At 24.3% G+C, this 24,462-nt stretch overlaps 6 protein-coding genes across 6 annotated transcripts; all 6 read right to left on the bottom strand.

Annotated features, from left to right (window-relative positions):
* Positions 1 to 4,267: 4,267 nt before the first annotated feature.
* Positions 4,268 to 5,032, bottom strand: LOC113560150. The gene is made up of 3 exons (XM_026965912.1): positions 4,737 to 5,032; positions 4,548 to 4,677; positions 4,268 to 4,475 (listed from the first exon to the last, which is right to left on the bottom strand). Exons 1-3 carry the CDS (start codon positions 5,030 to 5,032, stop codon positions 4,305 to 4,307), a joined length of 597 nt encoding a protein of 198 aa, XP_026821713.1. The 3' UTR covers positions 4,268 to 4,304.
* Positions 5,033 to 5,101: 69 nt separating this feature from the next.
* Positions 5,102 to 5,448, bottom strand: LOC113560149 (F-box only protein 6-like). Its single transcript, XM_026965911.1, has one exon. It carries the CDS (start codon positions 5,432 to 5,434, stop codon positions 5,102 to 5,104), a length of 333 nt encoding a protein of 110 aa, XP_026821712.1. The 5' UTR covers positions 5,435 to 5,448.
* Positions 5,449 to 8,658: 3,210 nt separating this feature from the next.
* On the bottom strand, positions 8,659 to 9,798 carry LOC113559943 (F-box only protein 6-like; the record flags this gene model as incomplete). Its single annotated transcript, XM_026965731.1, has 4 exons — positions 8,659 to 8,866; positions 8,939 to 9,068; positions 9,128 to 9,401; positions 9,501 to 9,798. Coding segments are annotated over 4 exons (873 nt in total), but the record flags the coding sequence as incomplete, so codon positions are not given.
* A 3,252-nt stretch (positions 9,799 to 13,050) lies between these two features.
* LOC113559932 (F-box only protein 6-like) lies at positions 13,051 to 14,231 on the bottom strand. Its single transcript, XM_026965717.1, has 4 exons — positions 13,893 to 14,231; positions 13,520 to 13,793; positions 13,331 to 13,460; positions 13,051 to 13,258 (listed from the first exon to the last, which is right to left on the bottom strand). The coding sequence occupies exons 1-4, from the start codon at positions 14,215 to 14,217 to the stop codon at positions 13,088 to 13,090; spliced, it is 900 nt and encodes a 299-aa protein (XP_026821518.1). The 5' UTR covers positions 14,218 to 14,231; the 3' UTR covers positions 13,051 to 13,087.
* Positions 14,232 to 17,439: 3,208 nt separating this feature from the next.
* On the bottom strand, positions 17,440 to 18,620 carry LOC113559933 (F-box only protein 6-like). The gene is made up of 4 exons (XM_026965718.1): positions 18,282 to 18,620; positions 17,909 to 18,182; positions 17,720 to 17,849; positions 17,440 to 17,647 (listed from the first exon to the last, which is right to left on the bottom strand). Exons 1-4 carry the CDS (start codon positions 18,604 to 18,606, stop codon positions 17,477 to 17,479), a joined length of 900 nt encoding a protein of 299 aa, XP_026821519.1. The 5' UTR covers positions 18,607 to 18,620; the 3' UTR covers positions 17,440 to 17,476.
* A 3,210-nt stretch (positions 18,621 to 21,830) lies between these two features.
* Positions 21,831 to 23,011, bottom strand: LOC113559935 (F-box only protein 6-like). The gene is made up of 4 exons (XM_026965719.1): positions 22,673 to 23,011; positions 22,300 to 22,573; positions 22,111 to 22,240; positions 21,831 to 22,038 (listed from the first exon to the last, which is right to left on the bottom strand). The coding sequence occupies exons 1-4, from the start codon at positions 22,995 to 22,997 to the stop codon at positions 21,868 to 21,870; spliced, it is 900 nt and encodes a 299-aa protein (XP_026821520.1). The 5' UTR covers positions 22,998 to 23,011; the 3' UTR covers positions 21,831 to 21,867.
* Positions 23,012 to 24,462: the final 1,451 nt, after the last annotated feature.

Here is a 24,462-nt window from a genome sequence, read left to right as displayed (position 1 = left end):
TAACACTGGCTAACAGTGATTTAAAATTAATTTACTTATGAATTCCATCCTTAGTATTTAACGTAAGGCAAACCATCCAGTTATAGCTGTACATTACTATAAGTCATATCAAAATTACATTTATCTTATCATTTTTTATCAGTTTATATTTCATGACTGTTTGTAGTTTTATACAAGTGTTATGAGTTTCAATTGAATATTTTCTTAAATCTTTTGGTTCAAAGAATATAATTTGGTTTTATTTTTTCCAACTCTGAATTATTAGCTTTTGTTCTAGGTAATAGATTTGTATATATTTTTATGTATTAAATTTGTATATAAAATCGTCATAGATGATTTAAAACGGTTTTCGATGTAAACAAATTTTGAATTAATGTAAGCATTAAGTCAGTATTTTGTATTTAGTTGTTGCACAGTAACGTCAAAGTCGATAGTGTGACCGTTAGTCGACGGTGAATAAATGTCGTCGGGAGACGCGCCTCATTCACATTCGACTCTCCATTTATTCTTTACACTAATTTTTGCATTGTTACTATTATTTTAAGATACTGTGGTATAACGTATTATTAATAATATAAATACGTTTATTTATTTAACAGCAATTTTGGCAGATTGGGCTAAAAAATGTAAAATACTTTTATATGTATTTGGAATAAATACTTGAATACTTACGAAAAATGGTATTCCGGATACTTTTAAAATGTCTTTAGTTTTACGTAATTTTTTAAAAATGTATAGATGCCATGGGTAAAATTTTAAATTGTAGCCAACGTTACAAAATATTATGCATTATATTTGTATATCCTAGTATTATAAAGAATAATTAGTCCAATGGCCATAGTCACCGTATTTCGTTCTACTAAAAAAAAAGAAAAGAAAGAAAAATTGTATCATAATAATCTACAATTATATTGAGCGGCTTCGACACATAATACTAAAGCAATGAAACCGGTAATAAGTATAGACACGTAAATGCCATTTAGATAACATGGAATATTTGGTCGTAGCAACTGTCTGGGAAAATGTAAAGCATTTCGCTAGCTGACAATTTCAGTTTTTGTTATTAGTTGTGGTTTATTTTATGTATCAATTGGTCCATGGTTAAAATACATTTACGGTTATTTAGTGTAACCTATGAGAAATGCTTTAAGTGTATAATAAACTCAAATAAAATGTCTGCAATATCATATAAACAAACTCCTTCTATGATATTAGAAGATGCATGATATTAACTGAATGGTTGATCGTTGCATGGAAATTACACTGTGTTTCATACACAAACCTCTTTTGGCACTTTGAAATTATTTCTTTAAAGTTGTTATTTTTGGAAGATTATAGTTTAAAAATGTTTGTTACATGAAAATTGAAGGGTCGTATAAACGATGAAAAATGTTTTCTGTGACTTTCAGCTTATCATTTTTATAATAGTTATATTATTAAATAGAAGTTTTAATAATGGATTATCTTATGATAGTTATAAAATTTCGTGCGAAAAAATTTGTCTGTTCTCAATTTAGAATCAGTTTCAAGTAAAGATATTCTATTTTGTAAATATTTTCCTTTTTCGATACATGTAGTGTATCCAAAAGAAACATTTTAGCTTTGAACATTGAACAAAAACAATTTTGCAGGAACATCACAAGCAATACTTTATATCTTTACATTTATTAATATTAACCATCTTTTAATATTTTTAAAATATCAAAAATAAATGGATTGCAAAATTTTTCAATTGATTGGGGCTTTTGGTTACCACGAAAAATACCAATAAGATAAACATTAGTATGCAATTCCTTTAAAATTAAAATAGAAATTGTAATTGGCCATGTCTGACTTTTAAAACTTTACTAAAGATAAGTTAGTTATTAATCCCTTTTTTAAATTTATTATCAGATATACTTATATTATTATTATTATACTTCTAAAACTGGTATTAACATATTTTCAAAGCCTAAGTAGATGTGAGTACCATTGGATCTATTACAAATTAAATGAGTTTTAGGTGCTCTCATTAGTGTATGTACCTTTTATCCCTCCAACCTCATTATAATAAAAAAGGCATTACAGCTATTATGAGAAATTTTATACTTTATAATACAATAAAGTCATATTACCATCTTCAATACTAGAACTTTAAGTCACATATAATGTTTGAATAATAGATAAATCTTTACTGAAATTGATACAATTGTCAATCAGTATTTGTAATGTATTATCATGAACATTAATTAATGGATCAGTAATAGTGCCTATATTGCCTATATTAACTGGTTTTTTTTTATTTACCTACTATAGATGTTTTTGGGTCTGATATTTTTGTTCTACTAGCTGGATATTGTATTTATTATTTTTATTCTTAAAAATTCTTTTAAAGTTAAAGTTAAATTGATATTGATGCTAGATTTTTCTTTTTTAAATTATTTGTAGTCTAAACAAAATGGAAATGTAAAAAAATAATTAATAGTACTATTACACTAAAAATAATAGAAAATCAACTCAATTTTTCAAATGGAATATATTAGTGTTATTCTTATACAATTGCCAAAATATAACAGAAAAAAAAACAGTTTTAAATTTTACTTTTATTTAAAAAAAAAATTTAGTAATTTAATAGTTTTAAATAAGGTTAGGTTAAGTTAGATATAGACTAGATACATACCCTGGACTAATATTTATAGGACTGGACACGAGATGATTGATAATAGTTAATAGTTGAATAAATTTTACGTAGACGGCACTAGTATCGATAAAAGGAAAATATCCCCTGCACACCGCCAAATGAATAACATTTCTTAACTATACTGTAACTATTTTTTTCAGTGTATTAGTGGCACAATACACAATGCTTTAGGGTATGTATAAATAATAATAAGTATAACCAACGTCCAATGTGGAGCTTTTACTCAGGCAAATACCAAAAAATGTCCCTTCTTTAGTTAAGTTAGGTTAGTTATATTTATATTTATGTGTATTCACTATTATAATTATTAAAATATAATATGAATATATTAATTTGTAATGATTATGTAAGTATATGGTGTATCTATGAATTAAGTAATTAGATATTTCATGCTCAAATTAATATAAATTGTTACAATATTTTAATAAATAATAAAATAATACACAAAAACTCTTTATGATATTATAAATTATAATATAGGTACGAATTCATACATAATGATATACTTTATAAGCATAATATATTTTATTATTATTATATTACTGTGTAAATACTACTGCAACTCAAGCTATCTATAATCTAAGACGATAGGTACTTGCAGTATACTAAATACATTATTTTTCAGTATGTATATTCATTTAATGTTACATTTTGATTTGTCTAAAGGTACAATTTACATTTAAAATAAAATATATTTTATTCAATGAATAGAAAATAAAAACAAAATATTAATTATAAATATTGAGTAAAATATTGGTTTTAAACGTTAAGTAAATATTACTGTAATATATTCATTTAATGTTACATTTTAAAATGCATTTTATGTAACATATCCGTTGAAAATAAAATATATTTTCTTTAATGAATAAAAATAAGTATAAGATATTATTTTATTATGTTTATTTAATGTTACATTTTAAGGTTTATTCAATTTTTAATTGTCTACAAAATATTTTAAATGCAATTCATATTTAATATTTATGTAATCTTTATGATTAACTAATGCTGTGTGGGAAGTATAAACAATATATTATTAATTTGAATACAATACCGTTTCGTAATATTTATTTTTTTACATAACCTACTACACATACATTGCACGTTCAAACATTATGATATGATATTGGTGCAAAACATAAATCACATATTCTTTAAATATACATATGTATCGTATAGATTCTGATTTGAGTCGAATGGATTTAATCTACATGTACATAAAATAGGTTTGTTTAATTATTTTTGTACTATAAATAGGTATTAGGTAATAGGTAATATGTATGAATTGGACTTATTTTGGCTAACAATTTTATGTTATTATATCATATTAAATTATATATTAATACATACATATTATATATATAATAAAGTATACCTTCCTATCAATATTAATATTATAAGATAAATTTATAACAACAGAAGTCAATGATTTTACTAATTAATTTGGATAAATATAAAGTATTATGTAAAAATAAATATATAATATACAATAAGTAACAATTATTTAAAATAATATATATATATATACAATGTAATGTATGATATGTTTAAAACTAATAATAAATCAACAATACTTTAGTTCTAGGAATTTTTTAAGTAACTTAAAATGTAAAACATTAGAATATATTTAGATATACATGTAAGAATTAACATTTTTATATTTTATTGGTAGCGGAATTTTAACTACAGAGCACGACATTTTAAAATTGGTCATCGAACATGAAAACCTTGAGTCCATTATGGAATGGTGTAGAATTAAGGAAGTTTCATCTCCTTGAATTTCAAACGAATTTGAAACCTAAAAAATAATATTTAATGATAGTTTTATTAGAGTCTTTTAAGATATTAGTTTAGGTGATATTATACAAACTTTATTCCATCCAAATTCCCTTTGTAGACCAGTATCGACATTATCACATAGACCTATGATTTCATTTGTTCTACTGTGAACAGTTGCGCGTAACGTATAACTGATATGTTGACTATTATCTCTATAATACCTGCAAAACATAAATTTTATGTGATATAAAGAAAATATTTTAAATGTGAGTATCAGTACCATGCACTAAATGAAATTTTAGGTCGAAGAGTTTTCATCACGATTTCATTTAAACCATAATCTTTAAATATAATTTGTTGATCTATTGTCCGTAAATACTGAAAATCAATAACAAAACAACTTGTATATCCATCAAAATCTGGATCGGATAAAACATAACGATTATCCTGTGGTATTTGTTGAATACACGACATGTCAACAAAGTTAAACATATCAAAATCACCAGGCATAGACCATAACGTATTAGTAATATTTCCCCAATGGTTTAATCCACCTATATTTGATAAAATAATCATCATGAGATTGTATAAACTATTATAAATTCTTATAAGAAACAGGTATAAACCTGGTATACAATTTATTTACTACTTACCCTGCCCACAGTGGTTTTTCACCAAGTTTCTGTTGAATGGATCATATTTGATTATCACATAAAAAACGTACCACGGTAAATCCAGTTTTCTAATGTCATTTGAATTGATTTGTGAGAAACTGTAGTACCCTCGGCCATCATTCATAAACTCGTTTTCTCGAGCAGCTTTTTCTTGAAATGCATATTCATCTATTAGTTCCTTCCATCGTTTACACACAAGTCTGCAATCGAAAAGCGTGTCTGCGTCTATAAAGGTAAATGTGTTTACAATTACTTCATTCGGCAATAAATCAAAAAGTTGGTGATGATTTTTTAACGCTTCCATTATAAAAAATTGAATAATAAATAATATTTTTATAATGTAAACGATACTGATATAAAAATAATTTGAATTTATTCCAACGAAACGAGTACACAAAACATGAGGTATTAAATAAAAAATTATTAAACACTCAAGCCTGCAGACTGCAATACTATTGAGAACTTATCACGATTCAATAAACACCTAGTCACGCTATAACTGTATGATACTACCCTGAAGCCCGAAAGCGATAAGCAGGGTTTTGTCTCACCCTGTCTTGGAAGAAATGGTAAAATGCATGGATTATTTCATGGGGGATATTATAGTATCATCCAGAGGTTCTATAATAGATAGCAACGAGTGTTGATGCAATTTTTAAACACAAATAATAATTGTACTCACTATTTTATCGTTTTTACTTTAATTCTATACTTGATAAAGACTCGTCAATTTCAGCGTTCCAAGTCATTAGAATTTGAGTACACAATTATTTTTACTTCACGACCAATCTTTTTTTTATTTCGATAAAAATGTTATTGGAGTAATTTTATCCTATTTATTCGTTAGTTTTTAATTTATTGATTTTATTAAAAGCTTCCTCCGAGTTTTTGAATTTTCTACTGTTTGCAAAAAGTTATTATATTGAAAGTTTACAAGCTTAGTACTTAAAAAACAACATTTATACTGTAATAAAACATATTTACGTACATGATATAATTATATAATATTGTGTTGTACTTAACTATTCGTCTATACAGAGCCGGAAGGGTAGGGCTAAGCGGCCTATAGCCCAGGATCCCCGAAAAAATATTATCTTTGGGCTGCAGCTTTTCTACAATTATATTATTCGATCGAAAAATGTTTTATGGTAATATAATGACCAGGTAATGGTTAATATTTCCTAAATCAGTTTAAATAGTTATTTGTTTTCCATTTGAATTATTTCTTTTTGATAGTAAATTAAATTCTTCATTTTCGAAATCAAGTTTTCATGGTGGGAAATATGCTGAAGAATTGGTATCTAGTCATGAAAGCAGTATAGAACATACAAATGCAGTAAATTCGCAATTAATTTGTCTGAACGATAGTTTTGAAAATCATGTGAAAATTAAACTATTTACTTAGTTGTTAATTTTATCATTAATAGTATTAAAAATTTAATTTTAGTGTGTTTATTTTATTTAACGTTAAAATAAATGTAAAATGTTTTTAAATGTCCTAGTTGCTGTGTGTCTAATGACAGCAATGATTACATTTGAATATTTTAAAATTGTACGTTTTGATCAATACTTTTCATTTTGTATATACTATGAAATGTTAATACATATTCAATGCATAAAACAATTTTTTCATCCTTATTTATTTAAATTGTACAGGCTGAGCCCAATAATACAATAAGATACTTTATAAAAAGTTTGATTATTAAACAATGTATAATAATAAATTTGAGAAAAATTAAACGATTAATTGTGTTCTATAATATACAAATATACAAGAATTTATAATATTAATCCCAAACAAATTTATTAAATTTGAATGTAATTAGTATAGTACTTTGCACTCTATTGAGGAATATTAAAGGATACAAGAGAGTAAAAAGAATATTTTGGAACTTTTAAGTAAATTAGATATAGGAAAACCAATAAATAGAAAATTAGAATCAAAAATATTCTAATTTTAAACAGTGACATATCTCATACAAATGTATTCAGTTTTAAACATAATAAATAAATTATGTAAATAAAATGTTGTAATAAAATTTCTTTAAATAAAACTAACTACAGCTATTGATCATAACATTTCATGTTTATATTATTCAGATTGTAGTATTGATAATAATACAATTATTAATAACACAAAATTAATTCTGCAGAATGTAAATTTACTATTTGTTAGACAAAAAGAACTAAAATAAAAACTAAATGCAACTTTTAATGTTTTTTATTTATAAAAACTGTGATTTCTTGTTGTCCAGTTTTAACGATGTAACTGTGTAACAACATAGTCTTTAGTATATTATTTTAAATATCAAAATAATAAAATATAAGCATATTTATATTAAGCATACCATAGTTTTTTAAAAGTATTAAAAAACAAAGTTTATAATGTATTTTTTTATATATACATATTGTGATTTTATTTCTAATAGGATAGAGCGTGAATCAACAAGTGTCTTATAATTACCAGATTTAACTAGTAATTCTAAAATTAATAACGCGTTAAGAAAACAAAAAAAAAAATTTTAAGATAATAAAGCATAAATACATATAAATAAATTTTGATGGTAGGTATATTCATTTAGTGTTACATTTTGATTTGTCTAAAGGTACAATTTACATTTAAAATAAAATATATTTTATTCAATGAATAGAAAATAAAAACAAAATATTAATTATAAATATTGAGTAAAATATTGGTTTTAAACGTTAAGTAAATATTACTGTAATATATTCATTTAATGTTACATTTTAAAATGCATTTTATGTAACATATCCGTTGAAAATAAAATATATTTTCTTTAATGAATAAAAAATAAGTATAAGATATTATTTTATTATGTTTATTTAATGTTACATTTTAAGGTTTATTCAATTTTTAATTGTCTACAAAATATTTTAAATGCAATTCATATTTAATATTTATGTAATCTTTATGATTAACTAATGCTGTGTGGGAAGTATAAACAATATATTATTAATTTGAATACAATACCGTTTCGTAATATTTATTTTTTTACATAACCTACTACACATACATTGCACGTTCAAACATTATGATATGATATTGGTGCAAAACATAAATCACATATTCTTTAAATATACATATGTATCGTATAGATTCTGATTTGAGTCGAATGGATTTAATCTACATGTACATAAAATAGGTTTGTTTAATTATTTTTGTACTATAAATAGGTATTAGGTAATAGGTAATATGTATGAATTGGACTTATTTTGGCTAACAATTTTATGTTATTATATCATATTAAATTATATATTAATACATACATATTATATATATAATAAAGTATACCTTCCTATCAATATTAATATTATAAGATAAATTTATAACAACAGAAGTCAATGATTTTACTAATTAATTTGGATAAATATAAAGTATTATGTAAAAATAAATATATAATATACAATAAGTAACAATTATTTAAAATAATATATATATATATACAATGTAATGTATGATATGTTTAAAACTAATAATAAATCAACAATACTTTAGTTCTAGGAATTTTTTAAGTAACTTAAAATGTAAAACATTAGAATATATTTAGATATACATGTAAGAATTAACATTTTTATATTTTATTGGTAGCGGAATTTTAACTACAGAGCACGACATTTTAAAATTGGTCATCGAACATGAAAACCTTGAGTCCATTATGGAATGGTGTAGAATTAAGGAAGTTTCATCTCCTTGAATTTCAAACGAATTTGAAACCTAAAAAATAATATTTAATGATAGTTTTATTAGAGTCTTTTAAGATATTAGTTTAGGTGATATTATACAAACTTTATTCCATCCAAATTCCCTTTGTAGACCAGTATCGACATTATCACATAGACCTATGATTTCATTTGTTCTACTGTGAACAGTTGCGCGTAACGTATAACTGATATGTTGACTATTATCTCTATAATACCTGCAAAACATAAATTTTATGTGATATAAAGAAAATATTTTAAATGTGAGTATCAGTACCATGCACTAAATGAAATTTTAGGTCGAAGAGTTTTCATCACGATTTCATTTAAACCATAATCTTTAAATATAATTTGTTGATCTATTGTCCGTAAATACTGAAAATCAATAACAAAACAACTTGTATATCCATCAAAATCTGGATCGGATAAAACATAACGATTATCCTGTGGTATTTGTTGAATACACGACATGTCAACAAAGTTAAACATATCAAAATCACCAGGCATAGACCATAACGTATTAGTAATATTTCCCCAATGGTTTAATCCGCCTATATTTGATAAAATAATCATCATGAGATTGTATAAACTATTATAAATTCTTATAAGAAACAGGTATAAACCTGGTATACAATTTATTTACTACTTACCCTGCCCACAGTGGTTTTTCACCAAGTTTCTGTTGAATGGATCATATTTGATTATCACATAAAAAACGTACCACGGTAAATCCAGTTTTCTAATGTCATTTGAATTGATTTGTGAGAAACTGTAGTACCCTCGGCCATCATTCATAAACTCGTTTTCTCGAGCAGCTTTTTCTTGAAATGCATATTCATCTATTAGTTCCTTCCATCGTTTACACACAAGTCTGCAATCGAAAAGCGTGTCTGCGTCTATAAAGGTAAATGTGTTTACAATTACTTCATTCGGCAATAAATCAAAAAGTTGGTGATGATTATTTTAACGCTTCCATTATAAAAAATTGAATAATAAATAATATTTTTATAATGTAAACGATACTGATATAAAAATAATTTGAATTTATTCCAACGAAACGAGTACACAAAACATGAGGTATTAAATAAAAAATTATTAAACACTCAAGCCTGCAGACTGCAATACTATTGAGAACTTATCACGATTCAATAAACACCTAGTCACGCTATAACTGTATGATACTACCCTGAAGCCCGAAAGCGATAAGCAGGGTTTTGTCTCACCCTGTCTTGGAAGAAATGGTAAAATGCATGGATTATTTCATGGGGGATATTATAGTATCATCCAGAGGTTCTATAATAGATAGCAACGAGTGTTGATGCAATTTTTAAACACAAATAATAATTGTACTCACTATTTTATCGTTTTTACTTTAATTCTATACTTGATAAAGACTCGTCAATTTCAGCGTTCCAAGTCATTAGAATTTGAGTACACAATTATTTTTACTTCACGACCAATCTTTTTTTTATTTCGATAAAAATGTTATTGGAGTAATTTTATCCTATTTATTCGTTAGTTTTTAATTTATTGATTTTATTAAAAGCTTCCTCCGAGTTTTTGAATTTTCTACTGTTTGCAAAAAGTTATTATATTGAAAGTTTACAAGCTTAGTACTTAAAAAACAACATTTATACTGTAATAAAACATATTTACGTACATGATATAATTATATAATATTGTGTTGTACTTAACTATTCGTCTATACAGAGCCGGAAGGGTAGGGCTAAGCGGCCTATAGCCCAGGATCCCCGAAAAAATATTATCTTTGGGCTGCAGCTTTTCTACAATTATATTATTCGATCGAAAAATGTTTTATGGTAATATAATGACCAGGTAATGGTTAATATTTCCTAAATCAGTTTAAATAGTTATTTGTTTTCCATTTGAATTATTTCTTTTTGATAGTAAATTAAATTCTTCATTTTCGAAATCAAGTTTTCATGGTGGGAAATATGCTGAAGAATTGGTATCTAGTCATGAAAGCAGTATAGAACATACAAATGCAGTAAATTCGCAATTAATTTGTCTGAACGATAGTTTTGAAAATCATGTGAAAATTAAACTATTTACTTAGTTGTTAATTTTATCATTAATAGTATTAAAAATTTAATTTTAGTGTGTTTATTTTATTTAACGTTAAAATAAATGTAAAATGTTTTTAAATGTCCTAGTTGCTGTGTGTCTAATGACAGCAATGATTACATTTGAATATTTTAAAATTGTACGTTTTGATCAATACTTTTCATTTTGTATATACTATGAAATGTTAATACATATTCAATGCATAAAACAATTTTTTCATCCTTATTTATTTAAATTGTACAGGCTGAGCCCAATAATACAATAAGATACTTTATAAAAAGTTTGATTATTAAACAATGTATAATAATAAATTTGAGAAAAATTAAACGATTAATTGTGTTCTATAATATACAAATATACAAGAATTTATAATATTAATCCCAAACAAATTTATTAAATTTGAATGTAATTAGTATAGTACTTTGCACTCTATTGAGGAATATTAAAGGATACAAGAGAGTAAAAAGAATATTTTGGAACTTTTAAGTAAATTAGATATAGGAAAACCAATAAATAGAAAATTAGAATCAAAAATATTCTAATTTTAAACAGTGACATATCTCATACAAATGTATTCAGTTTTAAACATAATAAATAAATTATGTAAATAAAATGTTGTAATAAAATTTCTTTAAATAAAACTAACTACAGCTATTGATCATAACATTTCATGTTTATATTATTCAGATTGTAGTATTGATAATAATACAATTATTAATAACACAAAATTAATTCTGCAGAATGTAAATTTACTATTTGTTAGACAAAAAGAACTAAAATAAAAACTAAATGCAACTTTTAATGTTTTTTATTTATAAAAACTGTGATTTCTTGTTGTCCAGTTTTAACGATGTAACTGTGTAACAACATAGTCTTTAGTATATTATTTTAAATATCAAAATAATAAAATATAAGCATATTTATATTAAGCATACCATAGTTTTTTAAAAGTATTAAAAAACAAAGTTTATAATGTATTTTTTTATATATACATATTGTGATTTTATTTCTAATAGGATAGAGCGTGAATCAACAAGTGTCTTATAATTACCAGATTTAACTAGTAATTCTAAAATTAATAACGCGTTAAGAAAACAAAAAAAAAAATTTTAAGATAATAAAGCATAAATACATATAAATAAATTTTGATGGTAGGTATATTCATTTAGTGTTACATTTTGATTTGTCTAAAGGTACAATTTACATTTAAAATAAAATATATTTTATTCAATGAATAGAAAATAAAAACAAAATATTAATTATAAATATTGAGTAAAATATTGGTTTTAAACGTTAAGTAAATATTACTGTAATATATTCATTTAATGTTACATTTTAAAATGCATTTTATGTAACATATCCGTTGAAAATAAAATATATTTTCTTTAATGAATAAAAAATAAGTATAAGATATTATTTTATTATGTTTATTTAATGTTACATTTTAAGGTTTATTCAATTTTTAATTGTCTACAAAATATTTTAAATGCAATTCATATTTAATATTTATGTAATCTTTATGATTAACTAATGCTGTGTGGGAAGTATAAACAATATATTATTAATTTGAATACAATACCGTTTCGTAATATTTATTTTTTTACATAACCTACTACACATACATTGCACGTTCAAACATTATGATATGATATTGGTGCAAAACATAAATCACATATTCTTTAAATATACATATGTATCGTATAGATTCTGATTTGAGTCGAATGGATTTAATCTACATGTACATAAAATAGGTTTGTTTAATTATTTTTGTACTATAAATAGGTATTAGGTAATAGGTAATATGTATGAATTGGACTTATTTTGGCTAACAATTTTATGTTATTATATCATATTAAATTATATATTAATACATACATATTATATATATAATAAAGTATACCTTCCTATCAATATTAATATTATAAGATAAATTTATAACAACAGAAGTCAATGATTTTACTAATTAATTTGGATAAATATAAAGTATTATGTAAAAATAAATATATAATATACAATAAGTAACAATTATTTAAAATAATATATATATATATACAATGTAATGTATGATATGTTTAAAACTAATAATAAATCAACAATACTTTAGTTCTAGGAATTTTTTAAGTAACTTAAAATGTAAAACATTAGAATATATTTAGATATACATGTAAGAATTAACATTTTTATATTTTATTGGTAGCGGAATTTTAACTACAGAGCACGACATTTTAAAATTGGTCATCGAACATGAAAACCTTGAGTCCATTATGGAATGGTGTAGAATTAAGGAAGTTTCATCTCCTTGAATTTCAAACGAATTTGAAACCTAAAAAATAATATTTAATGATAGTTTTATTAGAGTCTTTTAAGATATTAGTTTAGGTGATATTATACAAACTTTATTCCATCCAAATTCCCTTTGTAGACCAGTATCGACATTATCACATAGACCTATGATTTCATTTGTTCTACTGTGAACAGTTGCGCGTAACGTATAACTGATATGTTGACTATTATCTCTATAATACCTGCAAAACATAAATTTTATGTGATATAAAGAAAATATTTTAAATGTGAGTATCAGTACCATGCACTAAATGAAATTTTAGGTCGAAGAGTTTTCATCACGATTTCATTTAAACCATAATCTTTAAATATAATTTGTTGATCTATTGTCCGTAAATACTGAAAATCAATAACAAAACAACTTGTATATCCATCAAAATCTGGATCGGATAAAACATAACGATTATCCTGTGGTATTTGTTGAATACACGACATGTCAACAAAGTTAAACATATCAAAATCACCAGGCATAGACCATAACGTATTAGTAATATTTCCCCAATGGTTTAATCCGCCTATATTTGATAAAATAATCATCATGAGATTGTATAAACTATTATAAATTCTTATAAGAAACAGGTATAAACCTGGTATACAATTTATTTACTACTTACCCTGCCCACAGTGGTTTTTCACCAAGTTTCTGTTGAATGGATCATATTTGATTATCACATAAAAAACGTACCACGGTAAATCCAGTTTTCTAATGTCATTTGAATTGATTTGTGAGAAACTGTAGTACCCTCGGCCATCATTCATAAACTCGTTTTCTCGAGCAGCTTTTTCTTGAAATGCATATTCATCTATTAGTTCCTTCCATCGTTTACACACAAGTCTGCAATCGAAAAGCGTGTCTGCGTCTATAAAGGTAAATGTGTTTACAATTACTTCATTCGGCAATAAATCAAAAAGTTGGTGATGATTTTTTAACGCTTCCATTATAAAAAATTGAATAATAAATAATATTTTTATAATGTAAACGATACTGATATAAAAATAATTTGAATTTATTCCAACGAAACGAGTACACAAAACATGAGGTATTAAATAAAAAATTATTAAACACTCAAGCCTGCAGACTGCAATACTATTGAGAACTTATCACGATTCAATAAACACCTAGTCACGCTATAACTGTATGATACTACCCTGAAGCCCGAAAGCGATAAGCAGGGTTTTGTCTCACCCTGTCTTGGAAGAAATGGTAAAATGCATGGATTATTTCATGGGGGATATTATAGTATCATCCAGAGGTTCTATAATAGATAGCAACGAGTGTTGATGCAATTTTTAAACACAAATAATAATTGTACTCACTATTTTATCGTTTTTACTTTAATTCTATACTTGATAAAGACTCGTCAATTTCAGCGTTCCAAGTCATTAGAATTTGAGTACACAATTATTTTTACTTCACGACCAATCTTTTTTTTATTTCGATAAAAATGTTATTGGAGTAATTTTATCCTATTTATTCGTTAGTTTTTAATTTATTGATTTTATTAAAAGCTTCCTCCGAGTTTTTGAATTTTCTACTGTTTGCAAAAAGTTATTATATTGAAAGTTTACAAGCTTAGTACTTAAAAAACAACATTTATACTGTAATAAAACATATTTACGTACATGATATAATTATATAATATTGTGTTGTACTTAACTATTCGTCTATACAGAGCCGGAAGGGTAGGGCTAAGCGGCCTATAGCCCAGGATCCCCGAAAAAATATTATCTTTGGGCTGCAGCTTTTCTACAATTATATTATTCGATCGAAAAATGTTTTATGGTAATATAATGACCAGGTAATGGTTAATATTTCCTAAATCAGTTTAAATAGTTATTTGTTTTCCATTTGAATTATTTCTTTTTGATAGTAAATTAAATTCTTCATTTTCGAAATCAAGTTTTCATGGTGGGAAATATGCTGAAGAATTGGTATCTAGTCATGAAAGCAGTATAGAACATACAAATGCAGTAAATTCGCAATTAATTTGTCTGAACGATAGTTTTGAAAATCATGTGAAAATTAAACTATTTACTTAGTTGTTAATTTTATCATTAATAGTATTAAAAATTTAATTTTAGTGTGTTTATTTTATTTAACGTTAAAATAAATGTAAAATGTTTTTAAATGTCCTAGTTGCTGTGTGTCTAATGACAGCAATGATTACATTTGAATATTTTAAAATTGTACGTTTTGATCAATACTTTTCATTTTGTATATACTATGAAATGTTAATACATATTCAATGCATAAAACAATTTTTTCATCCTTATTTATTTAAATTGTACAGGCTGAGCCCAATAATACAATAAGATACTTTATAAAAAGTTTGATTATTAAACAATGTATAATAATAAATTTGAGAAAAATTAAACGATTAATTGTGTTCTATAATATACAAATATACAAGAATTTATAATATTAATCCCAAACAAATTTATTAAATTTGAATGTAATTAGTATAGTACTTTGCACTCTATTGAGGAATATTAAAGGATACAAGAGAGTAAAAAGAATATTTTGGAACTTTTAAGTAAATTAGATATAGGAAAACCAATAAATAGAAAATTAGAATCAAAAATATTCTAATTTTAAACAGTGACATATCTCATACAAATGTATTCAGTTTTAAACATAATAAATAAATTATGTAAATAAAATGTTGTAATAAAATTTCTTTAAATAAAACTAACTACAGCTATTGATCATAACATTTCATGTTTATATTATTCAGATTGTAGTATTGATAATAATACAATTATTAATAACACAAAATTAATTCTGCAGAATGTAAATTTACTATTTGTTAGACAAAAAGAACTAAAATAAAAACTAAATGCAACTTTTAATGTTTTTTATTTATAAAAACTGTGATTTCTTGTTGTCCAGTTTTAACGATGTAACTGTGTAACAACATAGTCTTTAGTATATTATTTTAAATATCAAAATAATAAAATATAAGCATATTTATATTAAGCATACCATAGTTTTTTAAAAGTATTAAAAAACAAAGTTTATAATGTATTTTTTTATATATACATATTGTGATTTTATTTCTAATAGGATAGAGCGTGAATCAACAAGTGTCTTATAATTACCAGATTTAACTAGTAATTCTAAAATTAATAACGCGTTAAGAAAACAAAAAAAAAATTTTAAGATAATAAAGCATAAATACATATAAATAAATTTTGATGGTAGGTATATTCATTTAGTGTTACATTTTGATTTGTCTAAAGGTACAATTTACATTTAAAATAAAATATATTTTATTCAATGAATAGAAAATAAAAACAAAATATTAATTATAAATATTGAGTAAAATATTGGTTTTAAACGTTAAGTAAATATTACTGTAATATATTCATTTAATGTTACATTTTAAAATGCATTTTATGTAACATATCCGTTGAAAATAAAATATATTTTCTTTAATGAATAAAAATAAGTATAAGATATTATTTTATTATGTTTATTTAATGTTACATTTTAAGGTTTATTCAATTTTTAATTGTCTACAAAATATTTTAAATGCAATTCATATTTAATATTTATGTAATCTTTATGATTAACTAATGCTGTGTGGGAAGTATAAACAATATATTATTAATTTGAATACAATACCGTTTCGTAATATTTATTTTTTTACATAACCTACTACACATACATTGCACGTTCAAACATTATGATATGATATTGGTGCAAAACATAAATCACATATTCTTTAAATATACATATGTATCGTATAGATTCTGATTTGAGTCGAATGGATTTAATCTACATGTACATAAAATAGGTTTGTTTAATTATTTTTGTACTATAAATAGGTATTAGGTAATAGGTAATATGTATGAATTGGACTTATTTTGGCTAACAATTTTATGTTATTATATCATATTAAATTATATATTAATACATACATATTATATATATAATAAAGTATACCTTCCTATCAATATTAATATTATAAGATAAATTTATAACAACAGAAGTCAATGATTTTACTAATTAATTTGGATAAATATAAAGTATTATGTAAAAATAAATATATAATATACAATAAGTAACAATTATTTAAAATAATATATATATATATACAATGTAATGTATGATATGTTTAAAACTAATAATAAATCAACAATACTTTAGTTCTAGGAATTTTTTAAGTAACTTAAAATGTAAAACATTAGAATATATTTAGATATACATGTAAGAATTAACATTTTTATATTTTATTGGTAGCGGAATTTTAACTACAGAGCACGACATTTTAAAATTGGTCATCGAACATGAAAACCTTGAGTCCATTATGGAATGGTGTAGAATTAAGGAAGTTTCATCTCCTTGAATTTCAAACGAATTTGAAACCTAAAAAATAATATTTAATGATAGTTTTATTAGAGTCTTTTAAGATATTAGTTTAGGTGATATTATACAAACTTTATTCCATCCAAATTCCCTTTGTAGACCAGTATCGACATTATCACATAGACCTATGATTTCATTTGTTCTACTGTGAACAGTTGCGCGTAACGTATAACTGATATGTTGACTATTATCTCTATAATACCTGCAAAACATAAATTTTATGTGATATAAAGAAAATATTTTAAATGTGAGTATCAGTACCATGCACTAAATGAAATTTTAGGTCGAAGAGTTTTCATCACGATTTCATTTAAACCATAATCTTTAAATATAATTTGTTGATCTATTGTCCGTAAATACTGAAAATCAATAACAAAACAACTTGTATATCCATCAAAATCTGGATCGGATAAAACATAACGATTATCCTGTGGTATTTGTTGAATACACGACATGTCAACAAAGTTAAACATATCAAAATCACCAGGCATAGACCATAACGTATTAGTAATATTTCCCCAATGGTTTAATCCGCCTATATTTGATAAAATAATCATCATGAGATTGTATAAACTATTATAAATTCTTATAAGAAACAGGTATAAACCTGGTATACAATTTATTTACTACTTACCCTGCCCACAGTGGTTTTTCACCAAGTTTCTGTTGAATGGATCATATTTGATTATCACATAAAAAACGTACCACGGTAAATCCAGTTTTCTAATGTCATTTGAATTGATTTGTGAGAAACTGTAGTACCCTCGGCCATCATTCATAAACTCGTTTTCTCGAGCAGCTTTTTCTTGAAATGCATATTCATCTATTAGTTCCTTCCATCGTTTACACACAAGTCTGCAATCGAAAAGCGTGTCTGCGTCTATAAAGGTAAATGTGTTTACAATTACTTCATTCGGCAATAAATCAAAAAGTTGGTGATGATTTTTTAACGCTTCCATTATAAAAAATTGAATAATAAATAATATTTTTATAATGTAAACGATACTGATATAAAAATAATTTGAATTTATTCCAACGAAACGAGTACACAAAACATGAGGTATTAAATAAAAAATTATTAAACACTCAAGCCTGCAGACTGCAATACTATTGAGAACTTATCACGATTCAATAAACACCTAGTCACGCTATAACTGTATGATACTACCCTGAAGCCCGAAAGCGATAAGCAGGGTTTTGTCTCACCCTGTCTTGGAAGAAATGGTAAAATGCATGGATTATTTCATGGGGGATATTATAGTATCATCCAGAGGTTCTATAATAGATAGCAACGAGTGTTGATGCAATTTTTAAACACAAATAATAATTGTACTCACTATTTTATCGTTTTTACTTTAATTCTATACTTGATAAAGACTCGTCAATTTCAGCGTTCCAAGTCATTAGAATTTGAGTACACAATTATTTTTACTTCACGACCAATCTTTTTTTTATTTCGATAAAAATGTTATTGGAGTAATTTTATCCTATTTATTCGTTAGTTTTTAATTTATTGATTTTATTAAAAGCTTCCTCCGAGTTTTTGAATTTTCTACTGTTTGCAAAAAGTTATTATATTGAAAGTTTACAAGCTTAGTACTTAAAAAACAACATTTATACTGTAATAAAACATATTTACGTACATGATATAATTATATAATATTGTGTTGTACTTAACTATTCGTCTATACAGAGCCGGAAGGGTAGGGCTAAGCGGCCTATAGCCCAGGATCCCCGAAAAAATATTATCTTTGGGCTGCAGCTTTTCTACAATTATATTATTCGATCGAAAAATGTTTTATGGTAATATAATGACCAGGTAATGGTTAATATTTCCTAAATCAGTTTAAATAGTTATTTGTTTTCCATTTGAATTATTTCTTTTTGATAGTAAATTAAATTCTTCATTTTCGAAATCAAGTTTTCATGGTGGGAAATATGCTGAAGAATTGGTATCTAGTCATGAAAGCAGTATAGAACATACAAATGCAGTAAATTCGCAATTAATTTGTCTGAACGATAGTTTTGAAAATCATGTGAAAATTAAACTATTTACTTAGTTGTTAATTTTATCATTAATAGTATTAAAAATTTAATTTTAGTGTGTTTATTTTATTTAACGTTAAAATAAATGTAAAATGTTTTTAAATGTCCTAGTTGCTGTGTGTCTAATGACAGCAATGATTACATTTGAATATTTTAAAATTGTACGTTTTGATCAATACTTTTCATTTTGTATATACTATGAAATGTTAATACATATTCAATGCATAAAACAATTTTTTCATCCTTATTTATTTAAATTGTACAGGCTGAGCCCAATAATACAATAAGATACTTTATAAAAAGTTTGATTATTAAACAATGTATAATAATAAATTTGAGAAAAATTAAACGATTAATTGTGTTCTATAATATACAAATATACAAGAATTTATAATATTAATCCCAAACAAATTTATTAAATTTGAATGTAATTAGTATAGTACTTTGCACTCTATTGAGGAATATTAAAGGATACAAGAGAGTAAAAAGAATATTTTGGAACTTTTAAGTAAATTAGATATAGGAAAACCAATAAATAGAAAATTAGAATCAAAAATATTCTAATTTTAAACAGTGACATATCTCATACAAATGTATTCAGTTTTAAACATAATAAATAAATTATGTAAATAAAATGTTGTAATAAAATTTCTTTAAATAAAACTAACTACAGCTATTGATCATAACATTTCATGTTTATATTATTCAGATTGTAGTATTGATAATAATACAATTATTAATAACACAAAATTAATTCTGCAGAATGTAAATTTACTATTTGTTAGACAAAAAGAACTAAAATAAAAACTAAATGCAACTTTTAATGTTTTTTATTTATGAAAACTGTGATTTCTTGTTGTCCAGTTTTAACGATGTAACTGTGTAACAACATAGTCTTTAGTATATTATTTTAAATATCAAAATAATAAAATATAAGCATATTTATATTAAGCATACCATAGTTTTTTAAAAGTATTAAAAAACAAAGTTTATAATGTATTTTTTTATATATACATATTGTGATTTTATTTCTAATAGGATAGAGCGTGAATCAACAAGTGTCTTATAATTACCAGATTTAACTAGTAATTCTAAAATTAATAACGCGTTAAGAAAACAAAAAAAAAAATTTTAAGATAATAAAGCATAAATACATATAAATAAATTTTGATGGTAGGTATATTCATTTAGTGTTACATTTTGATTTGTCTAAAGGTACAATTTACATTTAAAATAAAATATATTTTATTCAATGAATAGAAAATAAAAACAAAATATTAATTATAAATATTGAGTAAAATATTGGTTTTAAACGTTAAGTAAATATTACTGTAATATATTCATTTAATGTTACATTTTAAAATGCATTTTATGTAACATATCCGTTGAAAATAAAATATATTTTCTTTAATGAATAAAAAATAAGTATAAGATATTATTTTATTATGTTTATTTAATGTTACATTTTAAGGTTTATTCAATTTTTAATTGTCTACAAAATATTTTAAATGCAATTCATATTTAATATTTATGTAATCTTTATGATTAACTAATGCTGTGTGGGAAGTATAAACAATATATTATTAATTTGAATACAATACCGTTTCGTAATATTTATTTTTTTACATAACCTACTACACATACATTGCACGTTCAAACATTATGATATGATATTGGTGCAAAACATAAATCACATATTCTTTAAATATACATATGTATCGTATAGATTCTGATTTGAGTCGAATGGATTTAATCTACATGTACATAAAATAGGTTTGTTTAATTATTTTTGTACTATAAATAGGTATTAGGTAATAGGTAATATGTATGAATTGGACTTATTTTGGCTAACAATTTTATGTTATTATATCATATTAAATTATATATTAATACATACATATTATATATATAATAAAGTATACCTTCCTATCAATATTAATATTATAAGATAAATTTATAACAACAGAAGTCAATGATTTTACTAATTAATTTGGATAAATATAAAGTATTATGTAAAAATAAATATATAATATACAATAAGTAACAATTATTTAAAATAATATATATATATATACAATGTAATGTATGATATGTTTAAAACTAATAATAAATCAACAATACTTTAGTTCTAGGAATTTTTTAAGTAACTTAAAATGTAAAACATTAGAATATATTTAGATATACATGTAAGAATTAACATTTTTATATTTTATTGGTAGCGGAATTTTAACTACAGAGCACGACATTTTAAAATTGGTCATCGAACATGAAAACCTTGAGTCCATTATGGAATGGTGTAGAATTAAGGAAGTTTCATCTCCTTGAATTTCAAACGAATTTGAAACCTAAAAAATAATATTTAATGATAGTTTTATTAGAGTCTTTTAAGATATTAGTTTAGGTGATATTATACAAACTTTATTCCATCCAAATTCCCTTTGTAGACCAGTATCGACATTATCACATAGACCTATGATTTCATTTGTTCTACTGTGAACAGTTGCGCGTAACGTATAACTGATATGTTGACTATTATCTCTATAATACCTGCAAAACATAAATTTTATGTGATATAAAGAAAATATTTTAAATGTGAGTATCAGTACCATGCACTAAATGAAATTTTAGGTCGAAGAGTTTTCATCACGATTTCATTTAAACCATAATCTTTAAATATAATTTGTTGATCTATTGTCCGTAAATACTGAAAATCAATAACAAAACAACTTGTATATCCATCAAAATCTGGATCGGATAAAACATAACGATTATCCTGTGGTATTTGTTGAATACACGACATGTCAACAAAGTTAAACATATCAAAATCACCAGGCATAGACCATAACGTATTAGTAATATTTCCCCAATGGTTTAATCCGCCTATATTTGATAAAATAATCATCATGAGATTGTATAAACTATTATAAATTCTTATAAGAAACAGGTATAAACCTGGTATACAATTTATTTACTACTTACCCTGCCCACAGTGGTTTTTCACCAAGTTTCTGTTGAATGGATCATATTTGATTATCACATAAAAAACGTACCACGGTAAATCCAGTTTTCTAATGTCATTTGAATTGATTTGTGAGAAACTGTAGTACCCTCGGCCATCATTCATAAACTCGTTTTCTCGAGCAGCTTTTTCTTGAAATGCATATTCATCTATTAGTTCCTTCCATCGTTTACACACAAGTCTGCAATCGAAAAGCGTGTCTGCGTCTATAAAGGTAAATGTGTTTACAATTACTTCATTCGGCAATAAATCAAAAAGTTGGTGATGATTTTTTAACGCTTCCATTATAAAAAATTGAATAATAAATAATATTTTTATAATGTAAACGATACTGATATAAAAATAATTTGAATTTATTCCAACGAAACGAGTACACAAAACATGAGGTATTAAATAAAAAATTATTAAACACTCAAGCCTGCAGACTGCAATACTATTGAGAACTTATCACGATTCAATAAACACCTAGTCACGCTATAACTGTATGATACTACCCTGAAGCCCGAAAGCGATAAGCAGGGTTTTGTCTCACCCTGTCTTGGAAGAAATGGTAAAATGCATGGATTATTTCATGGGGGATATTATAGTATCATCCAGAGGTTCTATAATAGATAGCAACGAGTGTTGATGCAATTTTTAAACACAAATAATAATTGTACTCACTATTTTATCGTTTTTACTTTAATTCTATACTTGATAAAGACTCGTCAATTTCAGCGTTCCAAGTCATTAGAATTTGAGTACACAATTATTTGTACTTCACGACCAATCTTTTTTTTTATTTCGATAAAAATGTTATTGGAGTAATTTTATCCTATTTATTCGTTAGTTTTTAATTTATTGATTTTATTAAAAGCTTCCTCCGAGTTTTAGAATTTTTCTACTATTTGCAAAAAGTTATTATATTGAAAGTTTACAAGCTTAGTACTTAAAAAACAACATTTATACTGTAATAAAACATATTTACGTACATGATATAATTATATAATATTGTGTTGTACTTAACTATTCGTCTATACAGAGCCGGAAGGGTAGGGCTAAGCGGCCTATAGCCCAGGATCCCCGAAAAAATATTATCTTTGGGCTGCAGCTTTTCTACAATTATATTATTCGATCGAAAAATGTTTTATGGTAATATAATGACCAGGTAATGGTTAATATTTCCTAAATCAGTTTAAATAGTTATTTGTTTTCCATTTGAATTATTTCTTTTTGATAGTAAATTAAATTCTTCATTTTCGAAATCAAGTTTTCATGGTGGGAAATATGCTGAAGAATTGGTATCTAGTCATGAAAGCAGTATAGAACATACAAATGCAGTAAATTCGCAATTAATTTGTCTGAACGATAGTTTTGAAAATCATGTGAAAATTAAACTATTTACTTAGTTGTTAATTTTATCATTAATAGTATTAAAAATTTAATTTTAGTGTGTTTATTTTATTAACGTTAAAATAAATGTAAAATGTTTTTAAATGTCCTAGTTGCTGTGTGTCTAATGACAGCAATGATTACATTGAATATTTTAAAATTGTACGTTTTGATCAATACTTTTCATTTTGTATATACTATGAATGTTAATACATATTCATGCATAAAACATTTTTTCATCCTTATTATTAAATTGTACAGGCTGAGCCCAATAATACAATAAGATACTTATAAAAGTTTGATTATTAAACAATGTATAATAATAAATTTGAGAAAAATTTAACGATAATTGTGTTCTATAATATACAAATATACAAGA

The sequence above is a fragment of the Rhopalosiphum maidis genome, chromosome 3, assembly GCF_003676215.2.
Source record: "Rhopalosiphum maidis isolate BTI-1 chromosome 3, ASM367621v3, whole genome shotgun sequence".
Lineage (NCBI taxonomy): Eukaryota > Metazoa > Arthropoda > Insecta > Hemiptera > Aphididae > Rhopalosiphum > Rhopalosiphum maidis.
The sequence above is the reverse complement of the archived record's forward strand: the minus strand, read 5'-3'. Positions and strand labels throughout refer to the sequence as shown.